Source organism: Typha angustifolia, chromosome 8 (assembly GCF_048772165.1).
Source record: "Typha angustifolia cultivar Huaian chromosome 8, ASM4877216v1, whole genome shotgun sequence".
Taxonomy (NCBI): Eukaryota; Viridiplantae; Streptophyta; class Magnoliopsida; order Poales; family Typhaceae; genus Typha; species Typha angustifolia.
The window spans coordinates 5,900,577-5,928,281 of record NC_133246.1 but is presented as its reverse complement, the minus strand read 5'-3'; the positions used below and the strand labels follow the sequence as shown (position 1 = coordinate 5,928,281).

Genomic DNA, 27,705 nt, shown 5'->3' with positions numbered 1-27,705 from the left:
TCTCCTTTCCCCCCACTCAAAGCTGGAAAGCAATTTTCAGCAGATGTGTGTGTGTGTGTTTTTTTTTCTTTTTTCATCTTTTTGGAGGAATATTGATCACAATTTTTTTCGCAGCGAAAAAGAACACAAGAATATCTTCTTGTTGATTTGTAAAGCAAATATGGATGATATATTTTGAAGCAAATTGGCAGCTCATCAGAAGAAAATATAACTCACCTGATTCTAGTCATACTTACAATCACATTAGACCATTGAAGTTGCTACTGATAATTGTATATCATCTGGCCTTCATATCTGGATCTGGACTTGGGATTCTAAGATTAACACTTCTGGCAGCTCTGAAGCAGACCTTTCAGCAGCCAATTAAGTGACAGAAGATGCTTCAATTCTAAGTGATCAAGTAGGAGGAACTAAAATGTAGTAAAGAAGCTTTGACTTAATCAAGTAGATTGCAGATTAGTTTGGCATGCCATGATCTACGGCAGGCTACTAATTAGGAGAATCTTGTCTAGAACTGGCAAGATCTTAGATAGGATTAGGTGAGAGTTAACAGCATAGGTATTCTTTCTCTTCTCTTTTTAGTTCCATGCCATGTTTGTATAGGTTGGAGATTATCTTCTCGGTCTTCCAAAACTTTGCATGACCGTGTCTTCGACTGTCGTAACTAAGTATGAAGCTTGTGTTTATATATAAATAAATAAAGAGAAAGTTGTCAACTTTAAAAGCTGGAAATTTCAATTGTTGGCCCTCTTTGGAATCTCTACCAACACTGGCCAGGACCATAACAAAAGCATGCTTTGATATGCATGACAACTTAAAACTAAAAAAAGCTTAGCTGTGTTGGATGACTGGATCAAGAAATGTCTGAGATGATGTTTCATCTGATTTGATGTGGATCATATCGTGATCGAAAACTTCGTAGGAATTTATTTTTATAAGCAAAGTAACTCCATTTTCAGCATTATATTTATCATTATAAGATCGATAGGTGTGCTAAATAGAAGAAATATATAGTTCATGGTGTATAGTCTTTTCTACTCTCTTTGATCATTTTCGCCGACACTTTATATTCTTCCGGAACTTTTTAGTATTGTAGTTGAAGAGAAGACATCATCTTTAGTAACGCATAAACTTTATCAATAGTATCTTTAACAAAAGAAAACCTTGCCTTTCTGTGCTTCTAAGAGAAGCTCCAATTCAATAACCAAACTAGTTTTTATTAGATTAATATATATATATTTTTAATTTTGATAGATCATGAGCAGCATATAGACTATTTATAGGTGAGACAAAAGAACTAATTAAGTCACTATGATACATAAATTGATTTCGATTAAAAATGAATGAATGAATTCTTTCTTTGGAAAAATGATGAAATTTATCCGATCTTGTCGTTTGGAATCCACCCAAATCTAATGAAATCAATTAAATTTCACATCACTCCTCAGTTCTAGACAACAAATTGAAGAAATAGGGCGCCAGTGTGGTAAATCTAGCAATTAAGTTCCTACAACCTGAGCTGCAGAGGATCCCCTTCCAAGGATGTAACGGTCAACTTTTCTTTTTTTTTAAAAAAAAAAAGAAAAACTCTCGGGCAAAGTCGTGGTGTCTTCAAACCCAGCATCCAAGAAACTCCCCATTCTTATCCATTTGATTTCACTCTAACAATTTTATTAGCATCTAGAATGTATTTTTATTCATACTGTCACCAAACACCCACCCGGTACACGGTTTTCCAAGCGAAATCTCTCGCCTTGTTTGACCAATCCAATTTCCTCCTCCTTTTTCTCATTTTTCTTACAACCCCCAATACTCCATAACTCTCGTATAAACTTCCAATCCGTCACCACTTTGCACCCATCACCTAATCGAGCATGGCAGATTGCTCTCATGGAAGGTGAGGTGTCAATTTATTTTAAAACTGATGGGCTTCAAAGTGGTGCAGTTGAGGCCATGACTTCACCCCTCCCTACCACCAGAATAGACCATTTCCCGTAGACAGTGTGTCTCTTATTAGTTGCTCATGAGATATTTGTTTTTTTTTTTTTTCCCTTGTAATCCCAAACCACTTGTTCTTTGACATCTTCCTTGTGCTAGGCCCACCATTGTAGATGGATAGATAGATACCAGTTCAATTATTATTGTTAGTATTACTATTATTATTATTATTCTTTTCCCTCTCAACTAACAGCTCAGGATAGAATATATTTTCCAGCTCAGCCTTGGAGAGGAGCTGCAGCCGAGGTAGAGTGTCCAAGTGGCCAACTCTTTAAGTCTTCTATGACTTCTTAAAATAATAGAATTACCAAAGTAATTTAGAGAGATTATGGAGGAGTAATTAGTCTTGTAAATTGGAAGAGTCAAAGGTTGGCAGAGGGGGGGGGAAGGGAAGGTTTAATCTAGTTATATGGTATTGAATAATATGAGATTGGTGAGGAGTAATGAGCTACAAATGAATGCGGAGTAGCGGTTAGTTTGTCTTCTCTCTCTCCCCCTCCCTCTCCCTCTCCCTCTCCCTCCCCCCCTGAGCATTCCTCTGCTGCAAAGTATGTCTTCTACTGCTTACGCGCGAGTTCCAAAGACATCAGGGGAGAGGAAATCGAGGTATGACGGCAAATTGGTGAAGAATTTAAGCAAGATTGAGCCCAAGAAGCTCGGCCTTGGATTGGTTGCAGGGTGTTGCTTTGTTTTGCTCACCTATATCTCTCTGGCAAAGCTCTTCACCATCTATTCCCCTGTTTTTGGTGAGTTTTTTTTTCCCTCCCCTGAACTCCTTATTCATGACTCTTCTCTTTCCTGTTGATCTTGATGTCTTCTTACAATTCTCGTTCTTTATTCAGCTAGTAGCACAATAACCTTGTCGGAGACTTTAATCGTTCCGAAGAATGATACGACATCGAATCCTGAGTCGCGAGGTTGGAATTGTTCATGCGATTGAAAACTAGTATCTTTTGTGATTTGAATTGTTCCAATAATTGGTTTCTTCTTCTATGGAACAGTTGAGACCAAGGTGAGTTCAGAAGAGGAAGAGGCTATAACGGATCTTGCAGAGAGGAATGACTTCGTCAAAATGGAAGAGATCTCCGCAAACGAATTAGAGAAAAAGGATATTCCTCAATTAGGTGAAGAATTAATCTTTGCATTAAGTTTAGACTAATTTTTTTTGCAAGATAAAGATGTTTAATTTACTTAGAATTCATTCCTTTCTTTTAATTTAATTTTAATACAGACGAGAAGTTGGAGAACAAGCTCACTTGTGATGAGAACAGTGTAGACGAAGGCTTCCCCTACGCCCGGCCGGTCGTCTGCGAGATGACCGGCGAAGTCCGAATCAGCCCGAAAGCATCCTCGGTCTTCTTCGTTGACCCGAAAAGCCCCGGCGACGGCCAACCGGAGCGTCGCGTCCGGCCGTACGCCCGGAAGGACAACTTCCTCCTGCCGGGCGTCCACGAGGTCGTCTTGAAAACGGTCCCGCCCGGCGCTGCCGAAGCCCCCGTCTGCGCCGTAAACTACAACGTCCCCGCCGTGATCTTCTCAGTGGCGGGCTACACCGGCAACTTTTTCCACGACATGGCGGACGTGCTCATCCCCTTGTTCCTCACCTCCTCCCACTTTAAAGGAGAAGTGCAGTACTTCGTCACCAACTACAAGCCTTGGTGGATCCAAAAGTACTCCCCCGTACTAAAGAAGCTCTCGAACTACGAGGTGATCAACTTCGATTCCGACGACCGTGTGCATTGCTTCCCCCACGCATTCCTGGGCTTGATAAGAGACCGCGACCTCATCATCTACCCGCACGCCACAAGGAATCCTAGGAACTATTCCATGGTCGACTTCACCAGATTCCTCCGCGGCGCCTACGGGCTACCCAAAGATTCTCCGGTGGCCCTCGGCCTTCAACCGGCGAAGAAGCCGCGGATGCTGATCATCTCGCGGACCGGAACGAGGAAGCTACTAAACCTCAACGAGGTCATCGCCGTGTCCGAGGAGCTCGGCTTCGAGGTGGTGGTGTCTGAGGCCGGCGGCGACGTGGCCCAGTTCGCAAAGCTCGTGAACTCCGCCGACGCGATGCTCGCCGTGCACGGCGCCGGGATTACCAACCAAATCTTCCTACCGACTCAGGCCGTCATGATCCAGATTGTTCCGTGGGGGAAGATGGACTGGATGGCCACGAATTTTTACGGGCAACCGGCGAGGGACATGAAGCTGCGGTACGTGGAGTACTACATCGAGAAGGAGGAGAGCACTCTCATCGAAAAGTACCCAAAAGACCACCTCTTGTTCACCAATCCGTTAGCCGTCCACGGCCAAGGGTGGACAGCGATAGCCGATACGATTATGAAGCAGGATGTGAAGATCAACCTGTGGCGGTTTAAGCCTTCTCTTCTTGAAGCTCTCAATCTTCTCCAGGAGTAGTACTACGTAGTAGCAGTACATAGATTGATCGAGTTGGATCATCTCTCTCTCGTTGTTGAATTATTTGTTGTTTGATACGATCGAGCACTCATTTTACTCAAAATTTTTTCCCCCGGCTGGATGGGTGCCCGGCCATTTCGAAAGTTTCTTAAAAACCGTATTATTATCATCATTATCATCATCATCATTATTTAGATCAAATCCATAAAAGATGTGGAGGTTTGGATGTCTCTTTAATTTCTTTATGTTGGCATCCGTAAAGTTAATGTAAGCTTCACGAGTTCATCTCCTCCCTCTTCTACCTATTGAATTAATGCTGTTTATATTATGCCTCCCCTTTGCTTCTAATTTACTAAACGCCAATTTGCCAAATACGCCATTAATCCCCAAAAGTGCAAGTAGAATATAACTCGGTGCACTGGGAGGAATCAAGATCCATTCTTTTTGTTTCAATCATTCACCAGTGTGCTCTATAACATACGTAATTGGAGTCAAATACAAGTATAGCACTTCCTATTGGTGTCAGGACTTTTAGAGCTGGTCTTCCAGGTTGTATTTCTAATGGTTAGACGAGAGTGGTAGCTAGTCTCCATCCCTACCGACTTAATAACTACTTTACTTCGTCAGAATGCAACAAACTCATCTTACCAACCATATTAAAAGAATTATTTTTTAATCTTTTCTTCTTCTTTTTTACAGTATAAAACACGATCGTACTCGCTCCAATCTTATGATTCTTTATATTTAACTTTAAACGTGATCGAGATCGTTAATTACACTCAACGGTCATTCAGCAATGCACCTAAACTGGATTGACCTAGAACTTAGAATTATTTTACATAGTATAAATGGGAGTAATATTTTGTAATTAAACGTGTACTAAGTCAATGGAAATTTTACCCTCTCCTTGTAAACATGCACATGGACATAGACATGGACATGCACATGCACATGCACATGCACATGCACATGCCATAGCTAACATCAAATTAATATATATATAAATACCACCAGTTTTAGTACCTTCATTTATAACAATACTTTCTTCTATGTTTTGATGTAGCTTCTCATTTGGTGGTCTTGGTTTTATAAAATAAATGCGAATTAATTTCTCCTAAACATATTTTAATATCCATTGTGACAAAAAGAAGAAGGAGAAGAAATTAAATATGATTAAGACGATAAACGAAACGTGGCTAGCAGCCCATTATGTTCCCAATGCATGGTTGTGTCCTGCATTAACTTCCAACATATAATAAACCCTTCTTGGGGACGTGGCACTGCCGTTTGGAAGTTTCTTATAATAATATATATATATATATATATATACGATTGATAGTAGTCCGAAGTTGAGTTTTTTACCAGACTACCCCTCTCCCAAACTATTCCCTGAATTTAATACCAAAGTGAGTGTTTCAGTCTTAAAACACTGATCTTATTAAAATTTTATTTTTTTAAATAGAAAATTTAGTGTTTATATCTGTAAATTAACAAAATAAAATGCTAATTTTGTTGACAACTTATTAGCATTTTCTTTCTCAGATAAAATGTCGATGAATTTATTATTTTCGGAATAATTACAGTGAAAAATATCATTTTGGGTATTATAATATTTAGAAGAGAGCAAGTTTGGTCAAAATCTCTTCAGAACTTTACCTTAGGCGGAATTTGTTGTGGTAATTAATGTGAATTAGTATTAATAAATAAAGATCACGGATTTTGATGCACAAAAAGGAGTTTACCAATTTACCCCTACAGTAAAAAAAGAAAAGAAAAGAAGGGTGGCAGGGTATCTGCGTCTCATTTAATTATCACTTGGATTCTCACATGGCCAAGTTGGTACTTTGCCCAAAGTTTTAAGGCCATCAATTAAACTCTGGATTGCTATGATTGGAGTGAGTTTGTCTTGTGTTGTGGCTTTACTTGTTCACCTCTTTGTTGCCATGCTAATTATTTTATCAGGAGCTAATTATTTTAGAGTTTGTATGACTGATGGATCCAAGAAAGAGTGGCTGCCATGCAAGTGCAGTGTTAACATCACATCATGAGAACAAGGAATAGTTAATTAATTAATTCTATCAATGCCCTCTTCACCTATTTATGGTAGCATATTGATCTATAATTTTATTTTTTTTAACAAACATATGTTGTGATTGGTTTTAGAACTTCAGGAACTATTTTATCTGGATTAGAAGAAAGAAAAAGGAAAAAAAAATTGAAGGATAAGATGAATACTTCTTCATCAATACTATCAGAGAGAGAGATATATATATATATATATAAAAGTATCACAAAGTTAAATGAGATGATCTAAGGCAATAGTTTTTTAGTAGCCTGTCATATTCCTCTCAGCAAACCTCCATCCCAATTGGAGAAGCTTTTTATTTATTTTATAGAGTCAAAAGTTGTTCTAATTAAGTTGCATGGAAGACTTTTATTTAAAAATTATATAAAAAAAAGGTTGCCTGGAAGAACATGTTGGATTCTCTTTGTCGAGCTGTAGTATACATTTTATATATAAAACAACTGCATGACTGCACCAATATATTCTTAGTGACATATTTGCACTCTTGGACCATCACATAAGAAGCTCTTAAATGTGTAGATTAATGAATTAAGCTCTTAGGTTTATACTAAAAAGCTTCCAAAACAATGCTATGAAAGTGATAGGAAGAAAATAACCTTGCACTTTGTAGTAATGGAATGTTAGTCCCACTGGAAGCCAATCTTTCTGGTGGATAACCCGACAAGGGGAGCATAAGCTTATTCTCTCATATTCCCATGCTGTGACACCAAATGCTTGCTTTTATCTCCTCAGAGCGATCAGAGCCAATGAGATGCGTCCTGAATAATTGCAGCAATTACGCAAGCAGCTTTGTTCATATCTGAGGAGGATAAAATAGCGTTTTGTGGCTGCCAAAGATTCCCACTTCCGGACTTGTGGCCGTGAACAAGATGCCAAGATCAACGCTATTATACTCTTTCTCGAGCAAAGTGGGGGTGGATATGCTCTAATTTCCATGGAAAAAGAGGACCTGTGCATACAAACTGCTCCACCACATCAGATGGCAGGATATAAATTAAGGAACTTTGTATTATAACACTCTGGTTTTTAACAAAATTATAATTTATACTTTATATTTTATTATTTATAAATTAAGCTATATAATTTAACGAATACTTGCAAAAAAAAAAATTCTGAATTAGATTTGAACTAATACTGTGAGAATATTGTGTTAAGTAAAGATATTTTATTTCTAAAATAACTAAAATCTTTTTAGTATGGTTTGATTGAGGGTAATTTTTTTAATTTTTTATTACAATTAATTTAACTCAGATGTCAATCACAGGAAGCGGTGAATTATAGATTCTAATGAGCAAGACTGAGAGAAATAAAGTCGTAGAGATCGATGTGTTGTTATGTAAGTTAGTCTTGTAACTGCTATAAGTTTAGTGATTGATTTTGATCCGAGTTTAGATCTGTAATTTTTTTCTATTTAGGTTTTTTCACGTAAAAATCTTAGTGTTTATTTTTTTGCTTTACTCTTTAATATTTATTCCGTATTTATTTGAGCAATATCATTACCTAGAATTTAGATACATACACGTGTTAAATTTTTTTCAATAATGAGTTAAAAACTCATGATTTTTTGCTCTTAAAGCACACCGTGAGCTCATAAAGTAGCATATTTACTTATATTTTGAGCCTTATGCTTTCTTTTATTCTCACAAAACACTCGGGAACTATCTCTAGAGGGAAGAAATTTTCTTTTTGATAATTTAAAAACATATAAGCTATAAGTCGGACAATAAGATTAGTCGTCCTCTATAATTAAGTTAAACAATTGAACCAATTCTCCTATTAAAATAGGCTACAAGAAGCTAATTTCGGTCACAATGCACTCCGTGCATGCAATCATCCTAACAAGAAAAATTTTCTCATCGTCTAAAGTGAGAATTTGAAACCCTAATGTCTTGATTTATAAGATAAGATCTCAATGACTTATGCTAGTGGTTGAACATAACATAGAAATTTAACATTATATATTTTGAAGAAAAAAAGACCTCCTAAACTTAAAAAAGCAAGTACTCTTACAAAACTATTCTTGATTCCCACGAATTATTCTACTTTCATACTTTATATATCAAAGTCTAATGTAGGACTCCAAATGTAAACAATGCAAAGGTGTTTATAAATCATCGACTTGTGAAATGTAAGTTATCTTTGGTATGCTTCCATTAATGTTTACGCCTTCTTTGAACTCTTTCCTCCACCGCATTCAATAAGGCTCCTTACGTATATACTGCACATTTATTGCTAGAGATGAATTTCAACTGAGCAACATTTATGTCTAGTGAAGTGAAATATATATACAATAAATATGTTACCACTTTGAAGCATAACTTTGGATGACACGGTGGTCCTCTTTGCCTACTATTCACACTTTGCGGCCAGATGAGGTTGATTGCTTGTAAAAATTCAAGGGAAATAGGATTCTTCGTTTGACTATGATTTAGAGACATAGGAAATAAACGGGCAAATCAAAATTCAATGTCAACAATTAAAAATCATATCCCACTAGGTGTAGAAAACCAATTAAGGATTGAAACTTTAAACTCGAAACTAAGTAGGAGATAGAAATTTGCATACTTCTCTATCTATCAAAACTTGAGTAGGAAGCAAAAATCTGAATACTACTTACCACCAAACACGAGCCCCTCATGTGTGTAGAACCAATGTGATTACCACATGACTTACGGGTCAATATTTTAATACAATATACAAATGAAAAATTCACATTTGTACAAATTAAACCGACAAAAAAACCCATAACACCAAAGCCACAATAAACTCAAATTACATATCCATAAAAATATAAGTCAAAACCTATGTAGGAAAATATTCGTTAGATATACATAGCCACAATAAACCTACAAGCCATTTAGCTTAATTTACATGAATAGAATAAAAATACGAATTAGAAGACTAAAAGCCAATCTTCATGAGATCCTCCACGGGCTCGGGCCATTTACTAATCTAGAAATAATCCACCAGACGGTGGTGAACATAAAGCCCAGTGATAGGCTTTGATACCAATTGATAGGCTCTGATACCAAATTGATAGGATCTGGAACCAAAAGATCGGCTAAAAACAATTCATTAAGATCTGAATTTATTGCAGGTTGTAGTCTATGTAACCATGGGAAAATATTCGTTAGATATTCTTCGATAGTCAAAAAATTACAAAATTAATTGGGTTGGATTTGTAACTTCCTAATCTACAACTTTTGTATTTACACCCTTCGTAGATTGGAACTGTAGTAGAGAAGAAAACACGGAATAACATGGGTGATAGTGGTGGTGACGGGTGGAGTGGATGTTAGGGTTATGGATGGGTATGGAGACGAGGGAGGATTGTGGAAGTGGTTAAGGGAAGTAGATGAAGTGAACGAAGTGGTCGAGATCTCAAAGAAGAGGGGTGGCTCGACAGTCAAGGGAGATTAGAAGCGAGGAGAAACCTTGCCAACGGTAGATGTGGAAGGATGGTGAAGAGGGAGAAGTAGGGGTAAAAATGGATCGGATACGGATTGGATAGTGCTCAACCCATATCCGGATCCGTATTTTTAGTTCGGATACGGATTCAGATACGAATATTGGACGGATAGCAAAATTTAAAACCATATCCTAACTAAACGGATACGGATAATTTTCGGATAAAGGATCGGATCTTAAACAGATATTGATTAAATTTAAAATAATTATAATATTTTATTTAAATATAATTAACACAAAATTATTAAGAGTTTTACAACAAATAATTTTTTTGTATGTCAAATATATAAAATTAGATAAATTAATCTCTATAAATAATATATAACGTATTATTAGTAATAATATTAATACTTACTATTTAAATAAGCAAACTAAAAACTGTAAATCATTTAAAAAAATATGCGGATAAACGGATATCTGATAACCGTATCCGAATCTGAAAAATATATCCGATCCGTATCCGAATTTTTTTCAAAAATTCTATCCGTATCCGAATCCAAATCCGATCCAAGTCGGGTCGGATAGCGGGTCGGGTCGATCGTTTTTACCCCTAGGGAGGAGTCTAAAGAAAAGATAGGAGGCAAGAAATCAAGAATCCAATAACATTATGAAGTTGGTTACCATCCACATATTTATAGAGGCTAGCCAACAAGTCCTAAAACAATATGAAACCATAATTCTAGAGGATTCCCGTCGATCGCGTTCGAACACACTCAAAAAAGCCCTTTCTCTGGATTTGTAAACGCAACACAGGCGTTCAAACGCGGGTGTTCGAACTCGCCTGATTGCGTTCGAACGCGGGCATTCACAAGGGCATTTGAACGCGAGTACGCAACTCCACCTACGTTCGAACGCGACCTACAAGAATTTTATTTTAATAAAAATAAACACCTAATGCAATAAGAAAATATCATAACTAAGTGTATCACCTAGCAAGTATCTGCTGCTATAGTTTAAAAGTAGTGCAATATAAGATACAATAATATGTAAATATGAATATATGCATCATGATTAAATAGAATACATCAGTACCACATACTCGTCATGCTCATCAAATGTGCACATGTATTAGTAATCGATAACCTACCATGCATGTCAAACTCAAGCTCGCATTGAGCTCCGCCTAGAGGCCATGTTAATATTACATCACATAACATGCATTCTCTCATACTATCAAATCTATAACTTAGGTTTTTGTAGAGCTACGCTTGTAAGATACATTATCATCTCACAACCGATCACATGCATACCCCAAGGAAGGGTAGATCCTAGCAGTAGAATCATCAGCCCATCACCTAATAAACAGCATGGCTAATTATTCGCCAACGTAGACTAAGGACCTCAGTTGTGAGCCCATCATATAGGTCTATCGCATATCGATAATACCATCCGAGCCCTCTGCTCCATATCCTCGTACCACCATACTGAAATCATAAGCCATCGCTCACGGATGCCCTCACCTTACATCATCGGGTACTGCTAGATCTATATCATCATACCATTCTCTATATCTTAAATACCCTAAAGGTATAACTCTCGTAGTCGACAGTAAATCACTCATCACCCAACGAAACAGCTACATGATTATCTGTGATCAATAAACTAAGACCTCAGGCGTGGGTCCTAATATGTATATAAGTATAATAGTATCTCTCACCCCTAACTCTGGTTGGGGAGGTATCAAGTGTTATCGAGATGTAGTGGTGACCCCCTTTATGGTCGTGCATGTGTGCAAGTGACATGATATTATACAACACAAACATAATGTAACACATGCCATTATTATATTTTGCGTGCTAACACATATGTTCATGCGCAATAAATATGAGCAGAAATCATGAAATACAAAATCTTATCGAACAACAATATAAAATTATCATAGATGACGTGCAATAATAACGATAAGAAAAATGTATGCACATGCATGTTATGAATATGACGATGTCATAAAGTAAGTTATTTTATTCTCTACACTACTCCTAGATTATAGGTGTTTTATTTGCCTGAATTATTTTTCTAATACTAACTGCAACTACGCCATGGTATCATTTTCATATGGTACAAAGTCCACCTTGATAAAGAAAGTAAATAAAAAATATAAGCATAATATTCATATCACTAATTAGCTAAATAATCTTACTGACGTTCATTATAGGCTTGGGTAGGTCCATCTCACAATTTCCTATCTTTATTAATCAAGTAGAGTTGGCACAGCTATACCAATGCCTGACGCGTTATTAAATATGAAATAAAATATTCTACTCAAATTATTGCCCAAATCGCTATTATCAAATTTACAGAAGATTGTAGAGACAACATTTAATTAATAAGTTTTGTTAAATAATGCAACTTGCTTAATATTATTTTTCTACATTGATTTGTATTTTTCTATAAAATTATAATAAACAAATATTAATATCCAATTAGAGCAAGTTCCTATTATGTGTTATTCGTAACGACACTCTTAAGCTATGGTCTAATTCATTAAAATTAATTTATAAAATAATTAATATAGCGAACACTACTATCAGCTAAAAAGGATACATGATTAATTAAGGCTCACGGTTACTAGCACTAAAAATAATTAAAAATAATTTAAGTAGTTTAAAGGGATAATTAGAGGATAATTACTTGGGTTGGGCTACACCCAACTTGACCCGGCACTCGGGCTAGCTACACCTAGCCCGAGCTATAGACACCCCCTTTCCTTCCTCACCAACACTTGGGCTGGCTACATGCTCCCCTCAACAAGCAAAAGCCTACCGAGGGGAAGCCCAGTTGCACGAGGTGACCGGCGACGAGAATCCACCTCTCCTCAATCAATAATAGAAAATTAAGTTCGTAAAGAGAATTAGAGAACTCTTTAAGTTAAACTTGAATTGCCTTGCATTCTCTCTTGGATGGATGCCTTTCCCTCTGTCTTTAGTTCACTTAAATATAAATGAGGAACATCTCTATTTTGTACTAGGAAAGTTCCATAAGAAGTTTCTATTTTCTTATTAGACTGTCATGTATGCACTTGACTTACTAGAAGTGTAACCAATTTTGAATTATAGATAGACTCAATGCACATTTTTTGCCAGAGTATGTACCACACTATATTGACTTGATTTTAGTTTTCTTCTTCACACAAGCATTCTTTCATAAATCATATATCTTGATTTAACATTAAGACTAGATTGTACACTATATTATAGATTGTTTTGCACCCACGAACTTGTCATTACATAAATTTGCAATTATAGCTTGCATGCATTAGTTTTTGTGAGGAGATCAAAGCTGCTTTGTGGAGTTTGCCCAAAGCAAGGCTCTAGGCTTGGATAGTTTGCAAGTCAAGTTGGACAAGCAATATTGGGATACGATGAGTAGGAGCTTGTGTGATATTGTTGCTTAGTTTTTCTTGTAGTGTGCCATGCATATGTTGTGCAATCATAATTATATTACCTTGATCCCTATAAAGGAAAATTCCACTCATGTCAAAGACTACTGACTTATTTTCCTATGTAATGTTGCCTATAAGATAACAATCACAATTCTGGTTGGCAGGTTGAAACCACTGGTTCTTAATTTTGTCAAGACAGAGCAAATGCCATTCGTAGTGGGTAGGAATAACCAAGATAATTTTCTTGTTGCCTAAGAAGTTGCACACTCTCTAATCAATGATAGGTAGACCATCAATGATAATGGCGTAGATGGACATAGAATGTATCTTAGGAGATAGTTCTCCATATCTTGTCCCATATATGGTTGCCCCCTTCCCTAATAGTGCTTCTGGGTTCGGGCGTGCATCTAGTCCTCCCATTTCTAGCTTCTCATTAATGGATTACTCTTCATTAATGAATGGATTACTCTCCCTTGTGGGCACAAGGTGACCCACTATCCCAATACCTGTTCATTTTACTTCTATTCTCAATTCTTTATTGGCTGATGGACATATAGAGGGATTGCTTAAGTTTGTTTGATGTGGGTGTATAGGGGGGTTGCTCAAGTTTGTAGTCGGGAGAGCTATGGCTGGGTCTGTCAGCCATCTCCTCCTGCATTCGTCGCCAGCCTAGCTTAAGTGCAGAGGACCCAAGAAGGAGACCGAATGTGGTGGTTTGGCCTAGAGGGGAGGGGCTGGATCAATACCAACTGAAAACTAGAGTTTTGGGCCCTAGCTTCCACTATGGTTGGGGAAGACAACATCGAGCCTGTCACTTGTGCGACTAGGAGGGTCTGTGAGTTGGACTTGTCGCTTGTGAGGGGAGGAAAGCCGCCTATGGCGCACATTAGTGTGCTTTCTACTAGTTTTTAATTTCTATCTTTTTTTCGAAGGGTAAAAATAGCTCACACTTATAGAGAAGGGAATTGGGCTACTGATTGGGCAGCCACTTTTGAGAGGTAGGCAAGATGATGCATGTTTTGTGTGTGTGAGGGGTAGGGTAATAGTTTCCTAGGTTTCTCGATTTCCCTATAACTCAGGAACTAGCTTCCATTCTTTTGATTTACTCTATTAGTGTTGGCTTCATTTGTAAGTTATGGCTAATTTCTCAACTCCTTTAATAAAAAGAAACTTTGGATGATACTACTAGAAGAGGATATGGATATCAAGAAAAATCAAGAGTTCCTTTATCTATTTTTTCTTTCCTTTATAGGATAATTTTGCCATGTTGCGAGAAGTATAATTACCGTATATGTAAGAAAATTTTGTTTCTTTATCATGTGATATATGTTCTCTTTTAATAATTATTGATGAATTGTAACTTAACATTTTGTACTTCAAACTTAAGAAATTAATTTCTCTGTAGCCTTTTATAATTTATAACTATTTGAATTTTCATCCAAAATTTATGGTGTAAATGCCCTAATTAATGTGGTTTATTTGTTGGCACCAATATTTTTGGCTATAATTAAGTTTCTAAATAACTAAACTATCTCTACCATCCTTAAATCAAAATTGTATTGCTGTGAAAGTAAGTTTTTTTTTCTTTTTGTTTTTGTCTTTGTCAATGGAACATAGTGTTCAATTAGTTAAAAGGGTACATGTTGTATAGGATTTTCTAAATTTGAATTCTAGTGGCATCAATATTTAGTAGAACATCGTTAAGTTTTTACTTCTCCCAAAAAAAAAGAAAAGAAAAGTAATTAAGTATTTTTATTACAACTTAATATATACAAGGATAAGTTCTTAAATTTTAAATACCTACAGATTAACTCTTCAGCGCACTTCTAAAATTTATTTCTAAATGTGCATCCTGTTAGTAACTAAAGCTTTAAACAACATGATTTCTATCTTAAAAAAAATAGATAAAAAATTATAATTGACTGTCATATTTAAATTCAAATTCAAATAATTGAAAAAAAATGTTAGATAATTACCTGATTAACTGATGTTGTCATTGTTGTTTTCCAGAAGAAATCATCTTACTCGCTGTTGCCCCTTATATTGATGGAATAATGATTTAGCTCCCTTTCACTTTATAAAATAGGAATAATTTTTTTTCAGAATAAGTCTCTTTGTTTTAGTATAGCAACTAAATAATAACATAACTTCTTTTGGTATACTTATTCATCATTCTCTCTCCTCCTATTTGTGAAACTTTTAAAAATTAATTTAATAATAATCTAAAATTATTATTTTCCCTTTAGATTGGACACCATCTAATTACTACTACTATTTTATATCCAATATTTTCATTATTTATTTTAAATATCATTAATTCTGAACATAAATTTACTATTATTTATTACTTTAATATTTACTTTATGTATATTGGTTGAAGTTTGGCTCAAATTCAATTTTTCAGCATTTTTCAGTTTTATTGTGCCAGTGCGTAAGAACGGGCCTTAGGGGCATTCAAACGCAGTATCCCGAGAGTAAATACTTTTGTAGGCATTCAAACTCAATATCCCAAAAGAAAATGTTTCTATAGGCGTTCGAACAAGGCCCTGGCATTCAAACGCCAGTCTGCATTCCACATTTGAATTCTGAGGGCGTTCAAACGGGCCTCGCAGGCGTTTGAAAACCCCAGGGGATTTTCTAACTTAAACCAGCTCTATAAATTCTGAAGGAGGTTTTTTAAGGCTTTGAAAATGCTTGAGGGAAAAGAAAATTAAGAGAGCTAGCCATCATTGTATTGAGGAAATTAGAGTTAGGTAACTCTTTGTAATTGGATATTTGTATAGTGAAGGAAAATTGCTTCGCCCGTAGACATAGGCACATCGCCGAAACATATAAATTTTGTCTCACTTTTTCTATATTGTCTCTATTATTTCTATTCTTGATATTACTTGCATTAGGATGTCTAATATGTGATTAGAAGTTGTTTATTGCTATTCCATCACTATTAGCATCATATTAGAGTTTTTCCCAAATTGTTTGGCTTTGCCATTACTATTCCATTAGTAACATTTAGGGGTGAAGGTTTTGCTTCCGCTTCCTTCACCCATTGGGCATTTAGCACAACAATATCAAATATAATTATTATCCCTTATACTAGTATTCAATTAAATAATAGAATAATTTATACTAATATTAGCTCTCTTCTTTTGATATTAAAAATTAGACTACTTCTAGAATTAGCCTTATTTCATAAGTAAACAATGTCTTAACAACATTTTATTTCCATACTTCTTTGAAGACAAAAGGAAAATCATTGGTGCACTGAGCTTAAGGGCCCGACACGTGTGCTGAGCTTAAGGGCGTGCATGTGCGGGGCAGTTGCACCCCTTTCCTTCCCCTCACTCTCTCTTCTTTCTTCTCTTTCTTACCTTCTTTCTTTTTTCCTTCTCCCCGCCAGCAATCCTCACCACATCTCCTTCCCGTCGCATCGGAGCGCCATCAAAACCAGCGACCCCTAAATCAAAGCGCCAGAGTTCTCTCATCCTCCAAGTAAGTGTGATTTGCAATTCATTGGTTAATTAGAATTTTCCTTTGATCTTTCTCCTCCTCTCGGTCACGTTGTGATCCGACCAATCGGTAGCCTCATGCCCTGCCACGTTAGTCTGCTGAGCTTCCCTATTTCGCAAGGATGCCCCTAGTGGCTACTTTCGACGCCCTCATGGCTTCTTTTAGCGCCCTCGTGGTCGAAGCCATTGGCTTCTTCTTATCGAGGGGAGCGTGTCGGTGGGTTCGACAAGGTTGCTGGTGGCTGTGTTAGCCGATGGCCCTCCTCCCCCCTCCACTCACCGATTAGGTTCTTGCCATCGGTGGGTGGTCCCCGTCTTCCCCACAGTCGAGTAGGCACACTGGGTGCCTTCCTCCGTTGGAGAGGCATTAATTGGTTTATCTCCTATCTTTTGATCGAGGTGAGGAAGGAGAGATGGGAGTGCCTCGAGGCTCGAGCTAGGTGCAGCTAGCCTGAGCGCTAGGTCGAGCTGGGTGCAGCCAACCTGAGTACTAAGTCTAGCTGGGTGCGGCCTAGCCCAGGGCCTGCGTACCATGCCAAGCTCAATGTAGTCCAACCCGAGGCTTGCATGCCGGGCTGGGCTAGGTGCACTACATGGAGCCCAGTCTAGGTTTCTATTGGGGTGTGGTTGGGCTGCATGCAGCCCAGCCCAGCCCATGTGTTGGGTTTAGGCTGTAGGCAGCCCAACCTATGTGACGAGTTTGGGCCCTGGCAGCCTAGCACAAGCTATGTTAGGTTTGGGCTGCGACCCAGCCCATGAGGTCTTTAGACCTAGTTCTCTTAGGGCTTTGGCCCATTTTTTTTGTTGGTTTATGCTTGGCCTTGAGCTGGCCAAGCCAATTAATTGCTTAATAATCTTTTTTAATTTATGGTAGTTATCTTATTCTTTTATTTTTGTCAACCTAAACCCTAATCATTAATCATTTTTAGTGAATAATAGTGTTTGCTTTATTATTATCTTATAAATTAATTTTAATGAATTAGATCGTGGCCTGAGAGTGCCATTATAAATAACACATAAAAGAAGCTAACCCTAATTGAGATTTAGTGTGGTCAAGTATACTTGGTTAACTTAATTCTAGCAACCTGGGTGTATCTGTATTAATTGCTTCTATCGGAGTATTAATACAGATTACTATAGGGAAAGTATATTAAGCAGATTATCTAGTACGATCTCCTCGTAGGCCAAGGCTCAATTTATCTCAAATTTTAGATCCGGACATTTAACACGAAACTTTGAAAATAGATCCTGAAAGATGCAGTCGTCGGATCGACGTGAAATTTTGATATGTTGAATCTCTAGAAAAGATCTTTCTTACAAATCTAGTTTCAGGTGAATCGGACGGTGGGATATCTAGATATCATCCAATTAATAGACGGACGTTAAGAAATTCGTCTTTGGATCCGTGGATGGAGGCACGAGATCCCAGGTGATGATGGATGGTGGTGGACCAACAGTAGTGGGGTGGCACCAGTGAATACGTGGAGGTGAAAGGGTTATGGGTGATGGTAGGGGTTAGGGCAAGGTGATAGATAGATTGAAAGAAAGGGATGGAGTGGGCCGCCCCTAAGGGACTAGGGTGATTGGTCAGTCGAGGGAGGTTAGAAGCGGCGATGCCGGGGAACGAGAGAATGAGAGTGAAGAAGACGAAGAAGACAAAGGCAATACTCCATTCATTCCATTCATGATTCCATGGTTGCCATCTACACTTTTAGTGGCTAACCAACAATTCAAAAATAGCAATTATTAATCCTAGATTTTCGCCGACCGTGTTCAAACGCGCCTTGATCGCGTTCGAATGCACATTTTGCATTCTTTGTATGTGTGAATGCGATGTAGGCGTTCGTAGGTGCGTTCGAACGCAATGTTTGAACGCACATTTTGCATTCTCTGTATGTGCGAACTTGATGTAGGCGTTCACAAGCGTATTTGAACGCACTCCATCCGTGTTCGAACGCGACATACAGAAAACTTACTTTTCTATGAATTAAACACTAAAACAAGAATAAAAGACATCCCTAAAGTGTATCCATGCTTGAGACGACATCGGTGAAACCCAAATTGTATCATTATCTTAATTAGCGAAGCAGATTAATTCAGTGTCACCCATGTGATTTACTTAAGTGATAATAATTAGTGGACGGAGAATTTGAGATAAATTAATTTAAATTGATTTTAATAACGTGCTAGGCGCCAGTACAACTATGCTAGCTAAACCTAATTAATAAATATAAGAATCCATAGATGAACCTACTTAAGCCTATAGTGAACATTAATATAGTTATTTAATTAATCAATGGAAATTATTTGTGCTTATGCTTTTTATTCCTCTTCTTGTCGATGTGGACTCCATACCCTATGAGGATGATCCCGTGGCGCAGTGGCGGCTAATATCAAGAAAGCAGTTCAGACAAATAAAACTCATATAATCTAATAGTAGTATAGAGAATGAAATAACTTACCTTATGACATTATCTCATTCATAGCATGCATGTGCATATATTTTCCTTACTGTTACTATTGTATGCAATGTATGATAATTTATTTTGTTGTTCGGTAAAATTTCATATATCACGAGTTTTGCGCATATTTATTAGGCATAAACATGTGTGTTAGCACGTAAATATTATGCCACTTGTACACGTGTAGGGCCATAAAGGAGGTGACTACTACGTCTCCATAGTACCCGACACCTCTCTAATTAGAATTAGGGGCGAGGGATATTCTTATACTTATACTTATATATATTAGGGCCCACGCTTGAGATCTTAGTTTATTGATCACAGACAATCAGACAGCCATTTCACCGGACGATGGGCGATTTACTGTTGATCAACGAGAGTCATACTCTTTAGAGTATGTAAGATAGAGAAAGAGAAAGGTAGGATGATATAGACCTAGTAGTACTCGATGACATAGGGTGGGGGTGTCCGTGAGCGATGACTCATGATTTCTACATGGTGATGCGATGATGTGGAGCCAAGGGCTCGGATGGTAGTATCGATGTGCGATACTGACTTATGTGATGGGCTTACGATTGGGGTTCTTAGTCTATGGCGGCAGAAAATTAGTCGTACTGTTCGCTAGGTGATGAGCTGGCAATTCTATTACTAGGATCTACCCTCTCTTGGGGGTGGCGAAGACTGACTTGAGTCTTTTAATTCTTATTCCTATTTTATTCTTGTAAATTAAGGTAAATGGCTTGTAGCTCCTGCGTAGGCTTTGTCTTATTTTGTTATGGATATATATTTTGGGTTTATTGTGGCCTTGGTGTTATGGACTTCTTTGTCTGTATTATTTATGGAAATATGAATTTTTTTGTTTGTATATTATGTTGAAATATTGACCAGCATGTGGATTTACCCAGAGACACGTGTTTGGTGGTGGATGTTTACATATTAGCTCTGTTCTTCTGATATTAAAAATTAGACTACTTCTATAATTAGCCTTATTTCATAAGTGAACAGCAGCTTAAAAACATTTTATTTCCGTACTTCTTTGAAAACAAAAGGAAAATCCTATTTTCAAAGTACATTTTTTAATCATATCATCTTCTACCTATTTATAAAAATCCAAGAGAAGAACTTGGATTTTTTTTTAGCACCTAAATTTTCTGATTCTTTCTAATTTAACTTTCTATCTCCATGAATTAAAAAAAAAAGTTAAATATATTTTATCATCATGTATTTATGCCCAAAATTATTTTACTCTATGTATTTTAAAAAAAATCTCAAATTAGTCTATGTACTTATGACTATAGTAAAACCGCTAATTTTTCTATTAAATTTAATTACGCATCATAGCTATTTTAGTCATTTAGCAGTATTATCTCAAAAACCCACATGTCTTGTCTAACAAATACAATGAAATATTTTAATTTTTTTGGTGCTAAAATTTTTAATGGTTTTAAAGTACAACAAGGTAAAATAATTTGGGATAGTAAAATATATTTAACCAAAAAAAATCATATCGTAGTTAAGTGAGTGAGGACCACATGATTAGAGATAAAATAGAAAAACATAATATCGGTTTTTTTTCCTCTTATTTCCTTTGATCAAAGTCCGAAGACAAGAATGAATGCAACTTTTTAACACTATTTAGCTACTAGTGAAAACGTAGGAGAGTCCCACATGAATCAAAAGAGAAAGGTGTTGCCTTTTCTTTTCTTTTCTTTTTCTTTTTCTTTTTCTTTGAAAGGGATTGCCTTTAACCTGTAAAAGGATGCCAATCTTGAGATATATGCTGTTCTTCTTTACTGCAGAGAGGACAAGATTGCGACACACATGATATCCACAGCAACGTACACCGTTGTGCAGCCATCAGAATTGGCTGGCAGAAGGACTAAATATCTATGAGGGTTTGCACATTTGTAGTTATCACTAAAAAATACTTCTAACTCTCCACCTACCTTCTTAACAGCATGCATGTCACAATAGGAGTACATCAAATTAAAATGGTATATAGATATCATGTTAGATTTTTTTATTATTTTTAATTTGATTGATCACCGGACTTCGATAAAAGAGTCGATCCGACTTCCTTTTAATATATAGATTGGACAGTTGAGTTAACTCTTTTAAGAAATGGATCAACTATATGTGTTGTTGTTTTCTTCATTCAAAATTAGACTACCTATGAAACCAAGTGTTATAATTATGTTTACCTCTCAGGATTTTTTGTGTTACTATTGGTGCTCCTTCCGCTCTCAATGTTTCTTCCACGCAACTACTTTCTCCTAATCAGTGAATTATTCTATTACTATTGCTATCAATTTAAGATGCTATATATATATATATATATATATTGGAAAAGGCCATTAATTTCCTTGGCTCAAACGACAAACAGTAACAAGATTCACAGTGACGGTGGTGATAAGGAAAAGTGTTAGCTTCTTCTTTCTGCAGGGCTTTTAGGACGTCAAAGGGGAAGAAATTATTGCAATGCCTGCCGAGTGGCGAATGAGGTATCCATCCCTCCATCTATCTATCTATCCACTTGTTTCTTGGACGTTCAAGGAGTATTGTGGGACCTACAAGTGGAGGTGGTCAGTTTTGTTCTCCATTACTTCATAACAACCACCCTAACCCCACCTCACAAGGTTACAAAGGCCATCTGTTCGCCATCTTATGAGTTCCCATACCACTTTGATGAGACAGCTTTTTTTTTTATATATATAATTTTTGAGTCCATACCTACCAAAATATATTTATTTGTTTTTTTTTTGGGCATAGATGGCATTGATACTAATTGTTTTAATGAATTATAAGGTAAAATGTTAATTATTTAAAGAAAATGCTTCATATCCTCCCAAGTGTCATTCTTTGTAAGTGCTACCCATTTATAAGGTGTTCTACGTGGCAAATTTGTTATCATAATATTTTATTTATATATATATATATTTTTTTTATCTTTATTGACATTCAATATCTTTTTATGCATTATATTTTACACTCATTTTATTAATAACTTAATACTTTTCTTTGATTAAAAAAAGGAGCTACTAACCTAACTAAAAAATAATTAAAACAGTTGGGATAAAAAGCCCTAAGGGTGTCAATAGAGAGGATACAATCAAGTTTAGAAGGAAACAGTAGTACTCAGCCTCTTAGAACATTCCAAGTCTATATATGCTTATAATGTCCCGAATGACCCAAGAGGGATTTTTCTGGGTTTCTCATAACATCAATGACTATGCTAGAGTCATGTAGGTAAATAAGAATATGCATATTCAAACATTTTTATAGTTAAATTAATTAAATTTTAATGGTTAATAGGGATTTCTTTTAAAAATAAAAATAAAAATAGGGGGTTTTGGTAGGTTACATAAACAAATATTAACTTTAAATGGATATAAACGTAAATAAGAGAATTTAGAAGGGTATATATGTAAAACTACTTTAGCTCCAACCAAATTGTTCAGTCCATTATTTGGCTAAAAGGTAAGAGGTGGGATGAGGGTGGAAATAGTCGTTCTTACCTTGTTGCAGTCTTTGTCAACTATGGCAGTCATGTAGGATTCCAAATCAGTGAGTTGAACAACTCATGCAGAATAATAAAAGAAAAAGGAAAAAAAAAATCTGGCTCTCATTATTCAACCAAGCCATAGGCAAGCAGGTAGGAAGCTCAACTCCCTGAAGGTCAATACAAAGATGCTTATTCTTCCACATCTCTTCTCCTCCACATCTCCTTGGTAGTAATAGGATCATTATAGGAACAGGCAGAAGAAGATCCAGAACTCTTTGCCAGTGCCAAGATGGGGGACAAGTCCAAGCTGGTTAGAAATCTCAGGGTTGAATCACAGAGATTTAGGCTGCTTGTGATTGTTATTGGGTGTTTTCTTGTCACCTTAACCTTCATTGTGGTGTCCAAGCCTGAAGCAATTCTTTTCACCAGCTGTAAGTTTTCTGAGATCCTTGTCATGTTCTTGGATGCACATCTTCCTGTTTTGAGCTAATTCTGAACACCTGTTTCAGCAAGCACAAAGCTTTCACTGGATGAATCTTTGCCTGATTTCACTGACACAGAAACCATCACTCATCAAGACCCAAGTGAGTTTCTTGTTGTTCTGAAAATCCTTATCTAAGCTAGAAATATGCCATGAATCATTTTTTTCACCCCCATTTTTTGGTCTTTTTCAGGTGAAGATTCTGAGGCAGGGATTGAAGTAGAAGAGAGCAAACCCAAATGTAATGGTTTTCTCAATTCTTGATTTGGTTTAGTCCAAAGTTTTTGATTTCTTAAAGGCCTTAAAAATTTTACAGGGAGCAACAATGAAGCTGAGCAGAAAATTGAAGATGTGCCAAAGCATAAACTTACTCTCCCAACAGTTTCAAACTACACCATCAAAGACTCAGATCAAGAGGAGAAAACATTTGAGTTAGATCAGCCAGGTTACAAGTTTCATGCAGTCTTAAAATTAATTTTCATGCCAAATATTTTCTCCTCTGCAGCTCTCTTGATGAGTCCCGATTTTGTGACTAATCTTTTACAAACATCACAGGGACTAAAAGAGAGGCCGAGGAGAAGAGTGACCAATGTAATGATCCAGGATCTTGTGTAGATAAAGAAAAGCATAAAGTTACACTCCCAACTGTCTCGAATTATACAATCAACGAGTCAGACCAGGTGGAATTAACTGAGACCAAGCAACCAGGTATCCTATGATCATTCTTTATTTGCTTTGTTTTCTTTAAGGAAATCATGATTGCATACTTGATGAGATAAGTCCTCCAAATCTTTACAGAGAGTGAGAGAGAAGAGACAGCAGAATCCAGGCAGCCAGGTATGTTTCATCAGAAAAATTTACTGCCTACATCTCAGCAAGTGATCAAGGTGTCCTAATTTGGAGGTACAACAACAGGCATGAAGCTGGAGATGAAGCAGCTTTGCGATTTTTCAGACTTCAGATCGAATATCTGCGAGATGGACGGCGATATCAGGATTCAGCCAAAATCTTCGTCGATTTTATTTATGGAGTCCTCTGACTCACAAAGGGATGAATTGTGGAAAATTAAACCTTATCCTCGTAAGGGCGATGAGTTTTGCCTGAGCCATGTCACAGAGCTGACAGTGAAATCAAGCAAAGAAGCTCCTCAATGTACCAAGTATCACAACGTGCCTGCCTTAGTCTTCTCGATCAGCGGTTACACCGGAAACCTATTCCATGACTTCACCGACGTGATGGTACCGCTATTTACGACGGCCAACCAATTCAATGGTGAAGTCCAATTCCTCTTAACTGATATGCATCCTTGGTGGGTAATTAAGTACGAAAAAGTTCTTCAAAAGCTGTCAAACTACCCTGTAATTGACTTCAGCAAGGATGATCAAGTGCATTGCTTCAAGCATGCCATTGTTGGTCTTCGAGCTTACAAGGAATTCACCATTGATTCATCGAAATCTCCTAATGGTTATTCCATGATCGACTTCAATCGGTTCATGAGGCGCGCATTCTCATTGGAGAGGGAAGCAACAACTGTGGTAGGGGAAGTCCCTAACAAGAAGCCAAGGCTTCTTATCATATCAAGGAAGCGAACTCGAGCTTTTACCAATCTTAATGAGATTGCTGCAATGGCTGAAGACTTAGGCTATGAAGTTGTTATCAATGAAGCAGATGTCGGCTCAGATATCTCAAAATTCGCAGAGATAGTTAATTCTTGCGATGTTATGATGGGTGTCCATGGTGCTGGACTAACCAACTGTGTGTTCCTTCCTCCGAACGCGACATTGATTCAGATTGTTCCATGGGGTGGACTAGATTGGATAGCTAGGCTGGACTTTGGAGATCCTGCCAATGCCATGGGTATTCGATACTCGCAGTATAGTATTACAGTAGATGAGAGCACTCTTCTCGAGCAATATCCAAGAGACCATGAGATCTTCACAAATCCGTTTGCATTCCACAAGCGCGGTTTCGACTTCATCAGGAAGACATTCATGGATCAGCAAAATGTGAAGCTTGATGTCAGGAGGTTTAGGAGTGTTCTGTTGGAAGCACTTGATCATCTTCACTCTTAGACTAGTCTGAGGCATTCTATTTGGATGATTCTTGTAAAAGTTAATTTCAATTCATTTTTTGGTTTCTTTCCAACCCATTAGTTTCAGTCTTCTGTTCAGTCACAAGAAAGATGATATTTATTGATGTAAAATTTTACTACTGGAACATGAATCAAATTATTACTGGCTCAAACTCACTAGAAAGATCAAACTCTATGACTTCTCAATTCAGCTTTCACACCGAAATTCCGAGGAAAATCTTCAGCAAATAAGAGTAATTGTGACTCTTTGGTAAAAAGTCAGTAAATCTAGCTGAACTGGTTGATATTTTCACAGCTTTTAAGTCTAGCAAACAACTCATGTTGTGCCACGAAAGAAGTTAAAAAAGAGGAATTCCTGAGTAGACTTATTCCTGTATACATTTCATCACCAAATTGAGGACTTATTCCTGTATCATCTTTTTCCTTTTGAAGTGGTAAATAAAGTCTTTACCTACTCTTATCTTTCTTCTCTAAGAAAACAATTGAAGGAGAAGAGTAACAACTATGCTTTTCTAAAGTGGAGGTACATTTAAAGCAATTCAACTTCATTACAAACTCTTAGTTCTATATTAGAGTATGGACTCCTTTGTCATCTAGGTAACAATAGTCATTTAAGTTCGAACTAATTAAATTCATGTAGATCATGCTGGCCTTCACTTGCTACTTAGTCAAACTTCAATTATTCATAGTTTTGTATATACATCAATGAAGGAAATAGAGATAGATCTACAAGTAAAATATCAATGACTGGTAGGAAGAAAGTAGTATCTCCTTGAAGAGGTCATAATTTATTTGGGTAGGTTTGGGTCGACTTTCAACATTGTTTTCAGAGCTTAACTTGAAGTTGTCAATGGAAAATAATAGTTTAAAAAAATATAAAAAATAATGAGTCAAATACCAGCTATAGTTATCTGTAACCGTTAAATTATACAACATGAGCACATCAAGCTAGACCATGCTCATATTTAATTCGAGATCTACGCGTTGAACCGCTAGCTTAATTCTTCATTTATGTCCATAGTTTCATAGAATATACTTCTTAGGAAAACAAAATTTAGCCTAACGGCATAAAATTTATTGAGCGTTATGTTTGTGTCAAAGTCTGTTTCACTGAGATTGATCGAGATCAATCGCACGTCTCCTCCTCCTTCATGAAGCAAAGCATTAATATGAAAAATATGTATTTTGTTGCATGTGATGCAAGATTGACCTAACTTGTTCACATAGGAAAAGACTAAGTGATTCATATGCGACAAAAAAATATAAAAATAAATCAAATTGCTGGCCATGAACTTAAAAACGAGGGCATTGTACTTTGTTGACATAGTCTAAGCCAAAATTATGTCATGGTGGTTAGCATGGCATTGTCTCCAAGAGATTGATTGAATGCAACATCCACCGTTTTGGTTTAACTATATATCTAACTCGGTCTAATTAATATCTCCATCCATATTCTTCTCCCATACACGCTTAACTACTCACCAAGTAGAATGAGCTGTTAATTTATGTATAGTTTCTAGTCAAATTTGATGGCTCATCTGCACCACTAATAGGGACAAAGAGCTGGATTTTTGTGCAAAGATGATATAATATTTTACTGCAAGAGAAAGAAAGAGAAAGAGAGAGAATAAATTGCTAGCTATTTGCCTTGGGAGATGGAATCTTAGCATAAGGCAACTAGGAGAGAGGAGGATGGGAAGAGCACGCAAAGAACCAAAATTTGTGCTCCAAATTGATACAAAAATAAAGTAGTCCTTTTTTAAGGATCAAAGCATGAAAGTGCTGAAAATGCTCAAGTGTACATGTCTCTTTATTGTTATGTTCCTTTAATGATCATCTTTTTCTCTCTCTCTCTGTCCATGAGATTAGAGTGCATCAAGTTTAGGTTAAACTTGGGTTAATATTTTTAATCACATTACTTCATTAAGATACATACATCACTTGACTATGAGAAGATGATTTTTAGTTCTACTGTTGGAATATGTGTAGAAATAGATAAAAAAAAGTACTCTTTGTTCTTTAATAATTTTCGCAATTGAAAGTACTCATTGGTAATAGAAAAAAAAGGGGAAAAGGATGTTGATGTTGATATGTGATTGAAAGAGAGAAATTAAGTTTTGATATTGTAAAGCATTGATATCTTTCTCATCAAGTTTATATATGCATTTTTTTATCTCTATCATATCAGATACTAATATATCAATAAAGATAGATTTTGATTTTTAGTATTTGTAATATGACAAAGCCCAAATAGTTCTTGATATCAATTATGACAAATTTTTTGGAAGCTTGATTAATCTATGGATGGCT

At 36.6% G+C, this 27,705-nt stretch overlaps 2 protein-coding genes across 2 annotated transcripts; both read left to right on the top strand.

Moving 5' to 3' along the window:
* Nucleotides 1-2,373: 2,373 nt before the first annotated feature.
* On the top strand, nucleotides 2,374-4,646 carry LOC140765182 (beta-1,2-xylosyltransferease XAX1-like). The gene is made up of 4 exons (XM_073104130.1): nucleotides 2,374-2,744; nucleotides 2,841-2,915; nucleotides 3,000-3,122; nucleotides 3,230-4,646. The coding sequence occupies exons 1-4, from the start codon at nucleotides 2,549-2,551 to the stop codon at nucleotides 4,414-4,416; spliced, it is 1,581 nt and encodes a 526-aa protein (XP_072960231.1). The 5' UTR covers nucleotides 2,374-2,548; the 3' UTR covers nucleotides 4,417-4,646.
* An 18,232-nt stretch (nucleotides 4,647-22,878) lies between these two features.
* On the top strand, nucleotides 22,879-25,547 carry LOC140765577 (alpha-1,3-arabinosyltransferase XAT3-like). Its single transcript, XM_073104727.1, has 7 exons — nucleotides 22,879-23,253; nucleotides 23,332-23,406; nucleotides 23,497-23,544; nucleotides 23,620-23,748; nucleotides 23,859-24,011; nucleotides 24,102-24,140; nucleotides 24,219-25,547. Exons 1-7 carry the CDS (start codon nucleotides 23,112-23,114, stop codon nucleotides 25,373-25,375), a joined length of 1,743 nt encoding a protein of 580 aa, XP_072960828.1. The 5' UTR covers nucleotides 22,879-23,111; the 3' UTR covers nucleotides 25,376-25,547.
* The last annotated feature ends 2,158 nt before the right edge of the window (nucleotides 25,548-27,705 follow it).